Genomic DNA, 16356 nt, shown 5'->3' on the forward strand with positions numbered 1-16356 from the left:
ATTTGCATATTCCAACCTCATGAATAAAACTAGAGCTACCACATTTGGACTACAGAAATTCAAGCTCTCAATTTTGGGCTGCTGTATATGGGTTGTTTGGATTTTGCGGCTGATATGAAAGGTCAAACAAATATAGCTAAATAATAAATGAAACTGTTATGCTTGGCAGATGGTTTTGACAGACAGCTAGATGTGTGGGGTTAGCCATCACTTAGATCTTGCTCCAGCTATTTCCAGATTTTCTTTATAGGAATGAGTTTGAGAGCCTTCTGACTTTGCCTGCACATGCCTTTAAACATTTGTGACCCCTCTCTAAGTTGTTTATGCCCATCTACCCCCAGAACACAGCCCATAATCTGAGAACATGTATGAATCAGTATCACCAAATCCACCACAGATTTCAGACTTTTTACACATAAAAAGTAGCATGAATAAATGAATTGCTATCACATAAAAATATACATACCACTGTTCGACATCTGAAACAAGTTGTTCTTCTCAAATTTCTTGAAAACACTTCCTTTTATTTCCACAAACTGCAATTTAAAGAAAGCAACATTCCCATTTTAGAAAAGTCTGGATTTAAAAGAAAATTTCTACAAAAACAAATTATTACTTCTTAAAAACAGCGATAGTGACAGGTAAGACATATATTAGATCCTTCCAACACTTACATTGTTAGACATCATGATAGTAAGAAGTGATTTATTGTGGGAGTTGAAGGCTACATTGAGTGTTGTTGCTTGAACCATAATAAGGATAGCATGCAAGACTGTAGTCACATACATTAAGGAAAAGAATTTTACAAGAATATATTAGTCTGAACTTCAAGATCTCCCTCAATAATCAGTACAGACTCAGAAATTTCACCAAGCTGAACTAAACAATAATCTCAAAGTTTCCCCTAACTATTGATTCAAGCATGCAGTTGAATTTCCCTTCTTCAATTTCAATTCAATTCAACTTCAAATGGAGTTGCCAAAATAACTATTATTCTTATGCAGCAATTCTAAGGAAGGTGTTGTGTTTGGTAGTGAATATTGGTCACTAAATAGTAATCAAATCCACAACAGACTTCTTTATGTCAGCTGTGGACTTCTCACATTTACACATATTTCCAAACCAGCTTCATTCCTCTTATTTTATCTAATTATGAAGTTTTGTATTTCTCTTCTATTTATCCAAATATTCAAATTTTATACTCTTGAAAAAAAAAATCTGGCTAAAGTATATAAGAATTTGTGTAGTGGGACAGATTAAAAAAACAACAACAACTGGCCTGATAGGCTGTTACTGATTCATGAGCCAATCCAGACCGGGAATGACTACTGTTGGTTGCACAAATATTGATTTCTCCTTTGCATTAGATGATAAAAATACTTGTAAGAAAGCTATGATGATAGCAAATGAAATCAAAGAATCTATGATACTCCTGAAAGCTAACAATACAATAATGTGTGGGGTAGTACTGCCCCCAATAAGACTTCATATTGGTCAAAAGTGTCAAGTAAAAACTTACGTACAGTGCATTTGGAAAGTATTCAGACCGCCTTCACTCAATTGTTCAAATTCATTTTTTTTCTCATTAATCTACACTCAGTACCCCATAATCACAAAGTGAAAACAGAATTTTAGAAATGTCTGTAAATTTATTAAAAAGGAAAAACTGAAATATCACATTGGCATCAGACCCTTTGCAATACCACTTGAAATTTAGCTCAGGTGCCTCTTGATAGTTGCTGAGCTGTTTCTACACCTTGAAGTCCACCTGTGGTAAATTAAATTGATTGGACATGAATTGGAAAGGCACACACCTCTCTATAGAAGGCCTCACAGCTGGCAATGCACACTGTACCAGAGCAAAAGCCATGAGGTCAAGGGAACTGCCTGCAGAGCTCAGAGATAGGATTATTGCAAGGCACAGATCTGGGGAAGGCTACAAAAAAAAGTCTGCTGCACTGAAGGTTCCCAAGAGCACAGTGGCCTCCATAATTCTCAAATGAAAGAAGTTTGGCACAACCAGGACTCTTTCAAGAGCTGGTCACCCGGCCAAACTGAGCAATTGGGGGAGAAGAGCCTTAGTAAGAGAGGTGACCGAGAACCCGATGGTCACTCTGACTGAGCTCCAGAGATCCTGTGTGGAGATGGGACAAAGTTCCAGAAGGACAACCATCACTGCAGCCCTCCACCGATCTGAGCTTCATGGCACAGTGGTCAGACGGAAGCTTCTCCTCAGTACAAAACACATGAAAGCCTGCTTGGAGTTTGCAAAAAAGCACCTGAAGGACTTTCAGCCTGTAAGGAATAAGATTCTCTGGTCTGATGAAACCAAGATTGAACTGTTTGGCCTCAATTCTAAACGTTACGTCTGGAGGAAACCAGGCACCGCTCATCACCTGCCCAATACCATCCCAACAGTGAAGCATGGTGGTGGCAGCATCATGCTGTGGAGGTGTTTTTCAGCAGCAGGGACTGGGAGACCAGTCAGGGTTGAGGGAAAGCTGAATGGAGCAAAGGACAGAGATATCCTCAATGAAAACCTGTTCCACAGCACTCAGGACCTCAGACTGGGCCAAAGATTCACCTTCCGACATGACAACGATCCTAAGCACACAGCCAAGACAACACAGGAATGGCTTAGGGACAACTCTGTGAATGTCCTAGAGTGGCCCAGCCAGAGCCCTGACTTGAACCTTATTGAACATCTCTGGAGAGACCTGAAAATGGCTGTCCACCGATGGTCTCCATCCAACCTGATTGAGAGGATTTGCAAAGAAGAATGGCAGAAAATCCCCCAATCCAGGTGTGCAAAGCTTGTCGTGTCACATCGAAAAAGACTTGAGGCTGTAATTGCTGCCAAAGGTGCTTCAACAAACTACTGAGTAAAGGGTCTGAATATTTATGCCAATGTGATATTTCAGTTTTTCCTTTTTAATAAATTTACAGACGTTTCTAAAATTCTGTTTTCACTTTGTCATTATGGGGTACTGAGTGTAGATTAATGAGAAAAAAAATGAATTTGAATGATTGTAGTATCTGGCTGCAACATAACAAAATTGAAAAAAGTGAAGAGGGTCTGAATACTTTCTGAATGCACTGTATGTATATCCCCTTTTTATCTCCAAATACCCATGTACCATAGAAAAGGCTTAAAAGTTACAATCCTACTGAGCAAGTTACAAGTTTAACAGTACATTTGCTTAAACACAATCAGATTACTAATTCATTCAACACACGAGCAGCTGCAGTCCCTTCCCAGCCACCTACGTCCATACAATTGTGAAGGGCAATAGTGATGTGCAAATCCTTTGAAAGCAACCATGTTTTTTTTTTTAAACTCACACAGCAACTTCTCTATCTGTTCCTGGCTGCATCTGAATATATTGGGCACATCTGGCCACTTTGATTTGCTGGAAAAAGCAAAGCGGCCATGCCTAAACAAATATACCAACGGAGACAGTCAGGAGCAGCTCATGGAGCAACTGCATGAGTCTGGAAAAAGATGCAGCTGTTTTAATGATATCTGTTCATTGTAAAGCATGTCTTTTGAAAGATTTGTGTAGCCCTATCAGATAATTTTACTGTGGCACAAATGTCATGTGAGAGCACTTTTTATCAGCCTTATAATGTATTTTTACAATTTTAATTAAATACAGACGCTGCTTTTCCATAGGGCCCCTCATATGACCTTACAACAAAATAAAATACGATACCAAAGCAAAGGTGCTAATAAAACAATTTAAATAATAAAACAAGTGAAAATGTTACCAACAGAAAAAGGTCAAACAACAAGAATATGCAGCACAATCAAGCCAGCATACCAAAAATACCTCCCCCCCCCAAAAAAAGAGAGAGAAAAGTTGCTAATTTCTTCATGCAAGGGAAGAATGAGAGTACAAGCCAAAGAACTATGCATGCTTATTTTAATATTGCCAAACCTCGGTTTGGGATTACCCATCGTATCAGCTCTGATGATGATGCACATGGCTGAAATGGAGTTGGGTTTGCCTCCTTCAGAAGAAACTGATATATTATACCATAAGTCATTTAATTATTAGGTTGAGTGCCTCTTGATGACATATCACAAAAAGTTTGGAAATTAAGCAAGTAGGGGGTGAAGAAAAGCTTTTATTCATTGGCATTAATCAAGGCAGCATTGAGGAAGAGTCTTTAGTGCTAAATGTTATAATAGCAAGCAACTGATTAGAAGGTCCAAAGACCTGAATCATCACTGAGATGTCTCTAATGCACACCAACATTATTTATCATCCAAGAAAGATCTATAAAATATTTATTTATTTATGTATGGATAAAAGGAGAGCTTTATATAATCTTTAAAGGTCTTATCTTCTAAGAACCAAGTTAAATCAAGAACTGGATTAGCAACATAGATTTAGCCACAGCTGGTGAACAAGCTGGACCTTGAAAAAAGACTTTTAGCCACTGTCAACACGTCTCGGACAGCAATGACACTGGAGGCCCCCAAGTTGAACAGTTAGTCCTTTAAGGGAGTGACAGTTCACCTACATGAGTTTTTCATGCCTGTGCAGGCTTCCCAACACATAGAACCCCTTTATATCTTCAGGGGAAGGTTCAGCTCTCCTTCATAGATCTCAAATCCAGACAACTATTCAACAGTTCCATCAATTCTCTGGGGTCTTTTGATGGAAAAGACAACTGGTAAGTTTTCAAGACTCTCATTCTGAGTTTGAAAGAACAATTCACAGAATCTATTAAAACTAGCTCCTTAAACTTGTGATTACACAGAACCTTCCTTTGTAAAGGTTCAGAATAACTATTCTATTGACTACTGCTGCTCCTTTTAAGGTCATACAGCTACCACATATTTCCAAGGAAAGGAGGATCAGTGATGCCTAGATTTGTTTGTACAGTGGAATGAGGAAATTGCCTCATAAAAGTGCAAATCTGAGGAAAGACAGTACAGAGAAAATAAGCTGCTGTTTAATTTTTTTTTTTTTGCAAACCAAGGTTTTTCAATTTATGACTTTAAAAGAGCTCCTGTTTTCCCTACAAGGAATTTGTTGCCTTCTCTATACAAAATCCAAGATTTTATAGATTCTTGAGACTACATACACACACCCTGAAATGAACACAAAAGGATACAGACATACAGAACTGCCATGAAGAAATGGGGAATGACCCCTATGTGGGCCCTTTTCCTTTCCTTTGGTTCTGTCGCCGTCCAATAGAGAGCATCCAAGATATCTTGTCCAAAAGATGAAAACAAACGGTCGGCTACCTAGAGAGGCATATGCGTGCATTAAAATATATTTTAATTTTGCAGCATGGTTTCTCTTAAGTAAAAGTTATTTGACTTCAGGGCCATAATGCAAATCCATTTGAAAGATAAATTTACAGCAACACTGCATGCAAGAACTTCTGTGTTCAGCATTTTGAATTATTACGTTACTGCATTTTTTACACGTCAGCATTTAAGATAAATGTGCCTAGGATCAGTCAGAACAAAATCAGCACAAAGTTTGTGTCTAGTACCTTAGTACAAAGTTTCTATTGCTTGTGGAAATCCTGTTTTTCATCTTTGATTGTCTTTCTGGCCTAGTTCTGTCATCAAGCTTGCACAATCACTTTCACAACTCATTTCAACTTCGTTATGCTTTGTGTTGATTACAATAATTGTTCCATGAATGTAACTTTAGGAGATGCTCTCTTGTAGTTTTTCTGCTATGTTAGGCTGGATATAATTATACATTAGTTTCTTTCTAGCTTAGAGAAACGTAGCTCTGCTACTTGTTGGCCATAGCATGATGTTCAAAACATAATCCTATTCTTTGGCACTGGTCATAGGTAGCACCAACTAGATCTATTAATCTTAAACAAGTAACCCAGAAAGTATCCTAGAATCCTGTGTGGCTGTGGATTAGAGGGAATATCAGAAGTAGAACAAGCCTGTAATTAACTGGGCAGCCTTAACAGAAACCGTTAATTTAAATCCATATGGAAATATTGGGAGGACACACCTGCTGAAACTGTGTACTGAAGCAAGGGTGTGTGTGTGTGTGTGTGTGTGTGTATGTATGTAAGAAATATTCAAGTCCATCAGTATGACCAGGAGCAGACCAACCAAAAGTTAAAGCAGATCTGGAAAGACAGCCATTCCTGGAACCATTTGCTGGCTGCGCAGTGCTTCGGATATGATTCTATAAAGCTGATTGGAGTGCAACTGTAGCACCTGTCAAAAGAGCCACGCCCTTTCCTAGGATCACACTGGTGTTGTGCGAAAGCTTCTGCTGCAGTCTTGTGATCCTGGAAAAAGGCATGGCACCTTCAATCAGTTGCCAACAGGAGCTGCATTCCTGCTTCAAAGTAACTTTTCAGAATCAAATCCCAAACTCTTTGGGAAATTCTGTTTAGCTCTCTGGTATCCTTCCGTCAGGAAGTTTTTCATAAGCAAAACTGGAAACATGGTGAAATGTTAATTATAATGGTTTAAATGGTTTCATGTTAGCTACCTCAACTGCCACAATCATGGTAGAACAATGGGACAAAATTTTAATAAACAATGTAATGTAAGCAATAAAACCTCTCACCTCTTGTACAAGAGCTCAAGGTAGCATACACAGCACTTCTTCCTCCCATTATTCTCCATAATGACAGCAGTATGTTGGGCAGAGAGAGTACAACTGGTACAAAGTCAGCTACTGAGCTTCCCTGGCTGATGGTGGACTAGAACCCGGGTCTTCCTGGTGCCAGCCCAACACCCACCCTAACCACCACACCATGCTGGCTGTTGCCTTTTTCCTCAATCTGCAGCTCTGCATGATTGTGGTCAAGGATGCATCTAGCTTACAGAGTTGTCCAGAGGTACTACTTTAGCCCTCTCATGCATGTTGAAGCCCCTTTTAACCTTTGACCCTCTGCATAACTCTAAAAAAAGGCATAAAGCAGTATGACCTATTCTTCCTGATTGAAGTAAGAGTAATAATTACTGGCCCCAAGCTGAAGACAGAATTCACTTGTTCACCCAAAGAGTTTGTTTCTCTTGAACATGATTTGGATTAAGATCAAGACTGAGCTCATTTCAACTCACTGTTTGACCCTGAATTGGGTCACTGTCAGAATCATCTATTTCACAAAGGCTCTGTGTTGATAACCCTCTAAATGTTTACAGAAAGGGTAATTATTATTCTTTAATGTATGTAATATTGCTATTACTAATGCCAATAATTCAAATCCTTTGTAAAACTCAAGGAATTAAGAAGCAGTTTGCTATAAGACACCATTCATAGGGAAAAGAAAATCCAGAAACCTGTGGCTAAATGTTTGAGTGCTTCTCAAGTAGTTCTTAAGAACTTATTCACAAGGTTCCTAAATATTGTGCTATGAATTATCTGTTACTCTCTTGATCAATCGATCTGTCTTCAAATAAACTAATTTTTTTTTAAAACAACGTTGTACAGGTAGTCCTTGGTTAATAACCATTTGTTCAGCAACTGAAGTTACAATGGCACTGAACAAAGAGTCTTATGGCTGGTTCTCGAAGTTGCGGCTGTCTCAGCATCCCCACGGTCCCGTGATTGCAATTTGGGCGCTTAGCAACTGGCTTGCAATTATGATGGTCACAGGTCCCGCGGCCATTTGCAATCTTCACTGCCAGGTTTCCACAAACAAAGTCAACGGGAAAGCCAGAAGGAGGTTGCAAATGGCGATCATGTGACCACAGGATGCTGCAACTATGTGGGATTTGCCTAACAATGGCAACCTGGACTGCCAGAACTGCTGTCGTAAGTTGGTGCAATCACATGACCTTGCACTTTACGGCTGTGTTGCTTAGCGAGAAGTTCCCAGTCCCAGTTAGCATTGTTAAGTGAGGACTACCTATATTTCAAACATGGTGGAAAAGCAATTACAACAAGGCTTTGACATGTCAAGAAAGACTTATGTGCTTCCATAATAGTTTTATTCCTCATCTACTTACCTCAAGCATATTATAGATGATGTAGAGTTTAATCACAGACTGCCCTCTTATCAGGTGGTACATCATGGAATAGTCAACGTAGTGCATCATGAAGTAGCAAATTACAAGTATTACCCCTTTGAAAATATCACACACCTGGGCTGGCTGGAGCAGGCGTCTATCGCTGAAATATAAAATTACAGAAATAAAGAGTGCATTTGATACAGATGAAAGCCACCTACTGCTAAACAAATGAGCTTCCTAGGGCCTCCTGAGCAAGATGCTTCTCTCGCTGACTTTTAAAGGTCAGAAATCGAAATATGAAGTTCATTTTACTACAAGGAATTATAGTTTGAAATGTTGTGGCTTTTTTCCTGATGGCTCAGAATCTTTGGTAGTGTTTCCAAGAGCAATTCACTCTACACTCAAGGATACACACGGTGTCCTGGGGCTCTAAGGATATATTAAGAGATTGGCTTAGCTAAGAGAAGAGGTAGACACAACATGGAGCTGCCCCAAATTCCAGGAGAGGAGCGGTTGGGTTTTAACAACAAAATGAATGCAGAAACTTTTCCCCACCTTATCCTGCCATCCCCATCTTATGTGATCTTCAGTATTAGATTTTATTTCAGCTATGCAAAAGTCACAACAGAGATAATGGAAAAGAACAGCAGGCCCTCCTCTTGGTATACTTTTTGTTGTTCTTTTTATGAAATGAGCCTTGCATTTCCTTCTGCTTATTTAAGGTTCAGCCTGTTTTTACACAAACCAGAATTCTGCCATAACATTTGCTGGGCTGCAAGTCTGACCAACCAAAACAAGCTATCCACGCCACAATTAAGGACAGAGGCAATTTGCTGTCAACTGTTGACCTTTACTCTTCCAAACATTTGCTTCTTTAACAAAATTTTAAAATATTATCTATCTAGGTTATATCACATCTGATAAATATAAAAATGCATTCTAGTATTTAACTGTCACAGAATAGATTCCTATGAAAATATGTGTAGAAAAATCTATGGAATTATAGAGCTACTCTGAAATGCACATGAAGATTTTGCCAACACTCACTTCAGGTCATTTCCAACAGCCAAAGCTATCTTAAATAAATTCTACACATAAACTGTGTCAGTTTCAGCTGCTGGTTAAGATTATATCTAGATGCAATGCTGACCGCAAATAAAATTAATATGAGCACAGACATAAATATGTACACGCAGAAATAAATAAAATTCAGCAAGAAAAAAATGTCAAGGTCATGGAACAAGGAGGGTAGCCCCTCCATTTCAACAGATGTTGTGCAGCACCCAAGATCCTGGATGTTCACATCTACCTCCAGCAATGCCACCTCCATCTTGTGAACCTGCTACAAACCATGATTTTTAAAATTTAAACTTTATAGTAAGTTATGGTTTAGAGCAACATCTGAATTCTGCCAAATGAATTAGATCAGGAATGTATTCTACTGAAGAGACTTCTCTGCCAATCTCTTATGTTTCAAAAGCATACTAGAAATTAACTAGAGGTAGTCCTTGTTTAGCAACCACAATTGGGACCGACAACTTGGTTGTTAAGCGAAGTGGTTGCTAAGTAAAACCACAACTGTGCTTATGATCTTACTTCAGCTTTCCTTTGCTTTCTAGACCTGCAAAGGTCGTAAATGCAAGAATTGGTCACAAAGTTACTTTTTCATCACTGTAGTAACTGTGAAATGGTTGCTGTACAAAGCAGTTGCTAAACAAGGACTACCTGTAGTAGCAAAATATAATAATAATAATAAGAATGATACAAAACTGCATGAATTGCACTAGAGCCAATGTAAATCTGAAAATACATCAAAGAAAAAATCCACTTTTATAACTTTTGATTAGACTCCTCTCATTTGCAAGAATGAATATACCTAATACCAACGCAACATTTATTTTAATTTATTAATTTTATGTAATTTAATTTAATCATTTAAGATTAGAACAGTGCAAGTAATGGTATACCCTGTGACGCTCTATAGAAGGAAAAGTTGAACTTTGAAGAAGCAAGGTAGGAAGAACATTAACACTTTTTTAAAAAATAAATTTTATTAAAAGTTTTAAAAAGAATATAAAAACTAACACCAATTAATACAAAATAGAGAGAATGAAGAAAAAAAGACAGGAAGAAAAAAGCAAAAGCACAGTGAGAAAGTATAAAAAGAAATAGAAAGAAGAAGCTTCCGATTTTCTCTGCAGCAAATATAAGTATAATTACAAATTATCTTTTACTCTATGATTAAAAAAAAAGCTCACTTTTTTCTATTATCCATTTTTTTCTTCTAATCATCAAAGCCACAAGTCATAAGTGCATTTTTTCCTCTTTCATGCAAAAAGCCTATAAGGGGTTTCCAGTCAGCCATAAATGTAGCTATTGTCCTTTCTTTCATTAAGGACATCAATTTAACCAACTCCGCAAATTCCATCATTTTCACCAACCAGTCCTCCATTCTGGGTAGTGCTGAGCCTTTCCACTTTTGAGCATATAATAGTCTCGCAAGAGTACTGACGCTTTTGAACTTTGGTGTTGGAGGAGGCTCTTGAGAATACTGTGGGCAGCCAAGAAAACAAACAAATGGATCATTGAACAAATCAATCCAAAGTTCCTGCTCAAGGCACAAATGACCAGGCTCCAATTATCCTACTTAATGATAATGAACACACAGCAGCCTCCACTTGCACACATCCAGTGCACAGGAGACCAGCTCTTCTCTAGCAACTGATTCCACTAAGCACCCTAGCAGACATGATTGATAAGATCAAACCTGCTGCCTTTTTTCTACCTTTAAAACTTTTTTTTAACAATACTGTTAAGAACTGTGAAAGCTTGTGGCTATTTATAAAAGTTTGATTCATCCAATAAAACTATTGCCTGGGAAATTCTGAATTTTCAACAATATTGCAACAGTTTTAAGGTATCAACCAAGAAAGACTGCTCAGGATTTGATTTAAGCCCCATTATGATGACAGCTAGAACTGTTTTTGTACTTGGGATGTGGGACATGAGAAGAAGGAACATAAATTAAAGAAATAAGGTTGCAGAAAATTCTGACATCCATGGTTTCAATCTTGGCTGTAGCTTTACTAACCGACTCTGAAGGGAGAGTAAAGAAAGTTCTGCATATGGTATTTCAACCCACCTCTGAGAGTTTGTGAAATAAGTAAAAAAAAACACTACCCACCTGCATCCCTAACACAGCCTATCTTTAAATGTATGTCCCCCCAGCTTCACCATTTGTACATTCCCATTCCTCCTGCAGCTTAATGAGTTGCACTGTGATTATGCCTAGTTTTTGCAAGTCTTTCTTATTGCAAACACCTAGAAAAATCATCCCGGAAGAATCTGAAAATCTGAAACAAGATAGGTAAACTTATTTCCTCTTGGTGCCTAAGAAAAAGTAGTATGCATTTTGTAGCCTTAGAGAAAACGGAATAACATAATTAGACCTGAATGGGCTTAGGCTCCCACTTTGCTTGAATATGCCAACAAATACAGTGACCTCACAACCAACCTCATCTATAATACTTAGCTGGGATTCACATATCTCATTTTCAGGAGCAATCTAAGATTTTAAGAGCATAGTCTGTTCTCACATTATATGAGATGGTAAAATGTTACACCCAAAAATGTAGTGCATGAATGAAAATACATGCATTGTATTCACAAGAGCTTTATTACAGTACTTATAGCCACTTGATAAATGAAAGCACCACAGGGAAAAGTTTTGGGAAGTTTACGGCATGCATTTTTTATAAGAAACATTTAAATAAGCTAGTAAGTTCCTTTCTCAGTTGCAGCACAACCACCAACATGCGCCCATTCAGCCAAACAACATGCTGAGAAAAAATAAATGCGTACCAACCTCATCCTTAGGCTCATCCTTAGGGGACAGCTGTCTCAAAACAAACAGGGCAAAATGAGACAATGTGGGACAATTAAATCTTAAAACACTTTCCTTTAAAAAATTACCTTAAAAGTAACTGCCAGCTCATAATGACAACAGGTAATGTCACCCCTTATTTAAAACCACAATTATATTTTACCTTATTATGCATAGTGCAAACTGCCTTTATTGTTAGCTTTCTTACAAAGGGAAAATCATGTCTGAGGAAAGAAGAGGAGCAGTGAGGTGACTGTGCCATTAATCTGCAATTAAAAATCAGCTTCCTTGCCAAAAATCATGATTTAAGCCATGTTTCTCATTAAGTCTGATCCAGAAAATTCTGGCTTAATGTTATCAATACAACAAAAAAGCCAAGGTTAAATTGACTTGGCTTGAAAACTGAGATTAAGTCAGGGTTTACAAACAGTAATGGGAGCACTCGGCTTTATGCAAGCCAGAAATGAAATGCCAAAGCTGGCACAAAAGAAGATGAAGGGCTAAATGAAATTTAAAAAATATGAAGGGACAAAAGAAGATTCTTGTTTCCAGTTTTAGAAAAACTTTTTAAAAATGAAGCTAAGGAATACCAGCTAACTCAAAAGACTCTATACAATGTGCTGCAGAATAGAAGCCGAGGTTTGAAAAACAGTTCATCTTTCCTGAACATCTATTTTTACATTTGAGCTCTCTGAATGTAATTCTGAACTATCCTTTCAGGGTTTGTGTGAACAAAGGCAATTCTGATTTAGCAAATTCTCTACAGATTCCCATCTCAAGCCCCATGTCAATTTTGGAGGGCCATCCAATTTTAAGTGTGGTTTTTTTGAAAGCAGAGAAGGCTGCAAAAAAGCAGCCGTATTTAAATGAACATTTCATTATTATTTTGTTACAAGACTACAGTATTCTCAAAACATTATCCACAATTTTTAGTGCCCACTGTTTTAAGTGGCTTGAAAACCAGTAACAACAACAAAACCAGATTTTTCACATTACAGACAACCTTGCAAATTCTCATTTACCTGGCATGGTTAAGAACTCATTCCAGGAGCTTTGACTATTACTACTTCCAGCAAAACCAGAAATTACAAACTTCCCCCAGAAATTGGCAGGACCGCAGAATCTTAAATGAAACATTACAACTATTTCACTAACTTTCTCAATATTTTTCAAAGGAGGTTCTCTGAAGTGCCTTGACCATGTAGGAGCCAGGAAAATGTACAGATGCAGGTGTGTTGCTTGAAATCTGACTTCCTGCATTTCTGACAGCCAACGCTGCACACGTCAAATGCCGACAGAGACCCCGTTCAGCTGTTAGTGTAGGATAAAAGCCAGGTTCTATACTCACCGTGCAGACGCTCTATGTGACATCACATTCCATCCTACAAAGGAAGTGAAAGTGCTCTCCCCACAGTCTGATTTACAAGAAATAAAAGAGAGAGAGAGAGAGAGAGAGAGAAAGTTGTCATGTAGCTACACTACGTATCTCACCCATATGGAAAAGAGGGGAAGTGACTTGGGCCCCTTTGCTTTCCCTTGCGCAGCAGACCGATTGCAACGGGGAAAGAGTCTTTACTCCAGATGAAAGGAAACAATCACTCTGCCTCGGGGAGAATTTGTAATGAACTCCAGCAAAAAAGGAGTAAAATCAAAGTCTGATATGGAATGAACTTAATTGTTGAGGAATACACTACCTACCCCAAAAATGAAATGCCTCCACTTAAGAAAAAAATAATAAGCTTGTTTACAGATATATACAATACTGCTCTAGGTAACAGTATACAGACATCACAAAGAAGGTAAAACTAATCCAAATATTGGAGTATAGTCATTACGGGATTGCAGTAACCTGACCAAACTAATGTTTAATCTTGGCACATACATAAATACCCTTAGTGGAGGAAAACAAAAATATCTCCCCAAAATATAAAATATATAGCGGAGGTAATCCACAATTTTTAATTATCAGTCAGACTTAATTAAAGCAAAGGTTAGTCTAGTATTTACTATAGGGTTCTGGTTTAGGGAAAGTGATAAACCTAACTCTGGCAAAAATGTGGTATGCTACATTAATCCCATTATCCATAGCAGGACATCAAAAAGTCCAATAGTAAATTCTGCTTTGACAAAAATTATGCCTTTTGCAGAGGACAACTTTTCCCCAAAGACTGATTTAAGGCAGCAGTGGGTAGGACTTCTGTTTACATCACAAAAAGTTTATCTTGCTAGACCAAGTCTGTTATCTGAAACAACATCTGACTTGTAGAAGTTGGTGGTGCTGGAGGCCTGATACGCCATTCCTGATTTTTTTGGGACATAGCTATATGTTCTCAGGCATCAAAGCATATCGGAAAGGTTTCCCTAACAAAAACTTCAAATACCAGTGCAAACAGAAGTAACTTTTAGCAAGTAATCATCATTGCTAGCCAAATGATAGTCCTCATTTAGCTACCATAATTGGGACCAGCAACTTGGTCATTAAGCAAAGTGGTCACTAAGTGAAACCGCAACTGTACTTATGATCTTACTTCAGCTTTCCTTTGCTTTATAGACCTGCAAAGGTCATAAATGTGAGGATTCAAAGTTACTTTTTCATCACTGTTGTAACTTCAAACTGTCACTGTACGAGGCAGTCTCTAAACAAAGGCTACCTGTATCTGACTGCCTTAAAAAACTCAGAATCTCATAAATTTGAGCCTATTCTCTCAATAAATTATAAACCAAAGCACACAAATAGATTAATTGAAAAGAACATAAAACAGTCCCACCTATGAATCAGTCTCCCTGTTGATAGATAAGTTCAGGAGACAGAATAAGGATACAGGGAAAATTTACATCCTTCATACTGTTGTAAATAAGGATCAGCATTGAACTAGGAAAGGATATTTAGGTTTTCAGAACATTTTAGAATGAAATAATATATAGCACCTGATTTAAATAACTTACAAGAGGCAAAAATAAATGAAATACAAAGGAAAGAGTTATAGTGCACTTAATCTCTCTGTTGAGATCTTGAAAAAAAATAGAATGAAGGGAGGAGCACTTTTAGTTTCCACATAGAATGGAATATGATGCTGTGTTTAAAGGAATATTTTTCAAGCAGCTCAGCCCAAAGAGAATATCCACACAGACAGGAAGACGATGAGCAACCACCCTCAACAGATTTAGCTACTTTTGCACTTCACTTTTGAAAATGGCAGTTGTTAGACATATCCACCTACATTATGGAATGATACCTTTTCCTATTGTTAAAAACATGGACAGTTCAAGAAAACTAAAAACCACCAAACTTTTATTACTGCAGCAAACAACCACACAGAGGAGTATTCCATAGATGAATTAAGCACTAAATAAGAATACCAAATTTGAAACGTTTATGAAATATTCAGACAATATCAAAAAGGTATTTTGAGCAGAGCCACTAACAGATATGTTGGGTTGCATCCACGTTATTTATCCACTGATGGAACTGCATCCCTCAACAACATAAAGCCTTACTCCATCCCAACCTCTGAAATCTACTCTGGGATGTTGGGGAAATCTTGCAGAATAGGTCTGGAATACAAAATGGGAAGGGAGAGGGGAGCAGAAATCGCTGAACTTTTGCAGTTACTCAAGCAACGACAATGAATCTGATCAGCGCTCAAGGCTTTTGCAGTACCTCGTGTATGTTGATCAGAGATGTTCAACAATTAATTGAATTAAAAAAAAATAAAACTGAGTACCTGTACTGCTGGCGAAAGATAATTCATACATTCCTTTTTTTCCATCAGTCCTGTGATGGGTAATCTATAAAATTGTTGATTTATTTATTTATTTATTTGTTCATTTATATGGCTACCAATTTGCCAGGCGACCCTGGGTGGCTAATAAAGGTTAAACACATCAAATAAATAAAGTGGGCTATATATGAAATATTCTTCCTCCATGCAGATCAATAAGACTGCCAAAATATTGTGCTCAGCAATATTAAATGTTAATATCAAGTGTTGATTAATGTTTAGAAAATCCTGCCCAGAGCTATATACTGCAACCAGTAACACAAAAGTGATTTCTGCTCATAGAATGAGACTTCCTGCCACTTTCTCCCACCAACAACACATTTCAGTGAGATTTGGGGGGGGGGCGGAATGTGTTTATTCTCATTGCAATAAAGGGCCTTATTTAAGTCCTCCGCTTGACCATGGAACTTGGTGTATAACTTTAGACAATTATAAGTTCTCTGGCCAAATTAAATCACTGAACGATAGTTGTGAGAATAAAATACCCCATCCATTTTCAAGGTCATTTGTTCCACCTTGAAGATAGATGGGATAGAAGTATAATAACTAATAATAATAAATATATATATTTAAAAAATCAGCATCTAACTTAGTCTTTATGAAGTAAAAAGAAACTGAAGCTGGAATCAGACAATGTGCAACCTTACCATAAACAAAATGCATGAAACCAGACATATTTAGTAGAGTATTAAAATTGCCCACAGTGTGGATAAAGGATTCTAGCCATTTTT

At 37.7% G+C, this 16356-nt stretch overlaps 1 protein-coding gene across 2 annotated transcripts in view; it reads right to left on the reverse strand.

Moving 5' to 3' along the window:
* TAPT1 (transmembrane anterior posterior transformation 1) overlaps nucleotides 1–16356 on the reverse strand; it is a 46953-nt gene that overhangs the window by 13641 nt on the left and 16956 nt on the right. Inside the window, exons 4-8 of one of the 2 annotated variants that reach the window (XM_088131319.1) lie at nucleotides 11826–11855; nucleotides 7958–8120; nucleotides 5125–5260; nucleotides 675–772; nucleotides 467–536 (exon numbers count right to left, since the gene is read on the reverse strand). In XM_088131319.1, the coding sequence (XP_087987445.1) occupies nucleotides 467–536; nucleotides 675–772; nucleotides 5125–5260; nucleotides 7958–8120; nucleotides 11826–11855 (497 nt within the window). The remainder of the gene's footprint in view (nucleotides 1–466; nucleotides 537–674; nucleotides 773–5124; nucleotides 5261–7957; nucleotides 8121–11825; nucleotides 11856–16356) is intronic. The other variant, XM_088131320.1, reaches the window with a different exon arrangement.

This window comes from Python bivittatus, unplaced genomic scaffold (genome assembly GCF_059951505.1).
Source record: "Python bivittatus isolate LINGU-HERP-01145 unplaced genomic scaffold, Pbiv_v1 ctg000960_np1212, whole genome shotgun sequence".
NCBI classification, from domain to species: domain Eukaryota; kingdom Metazoa; phylum Chordata; class Lepidosauria; order Squamata; family Pythonidae; genus Python; species Python bivittatus.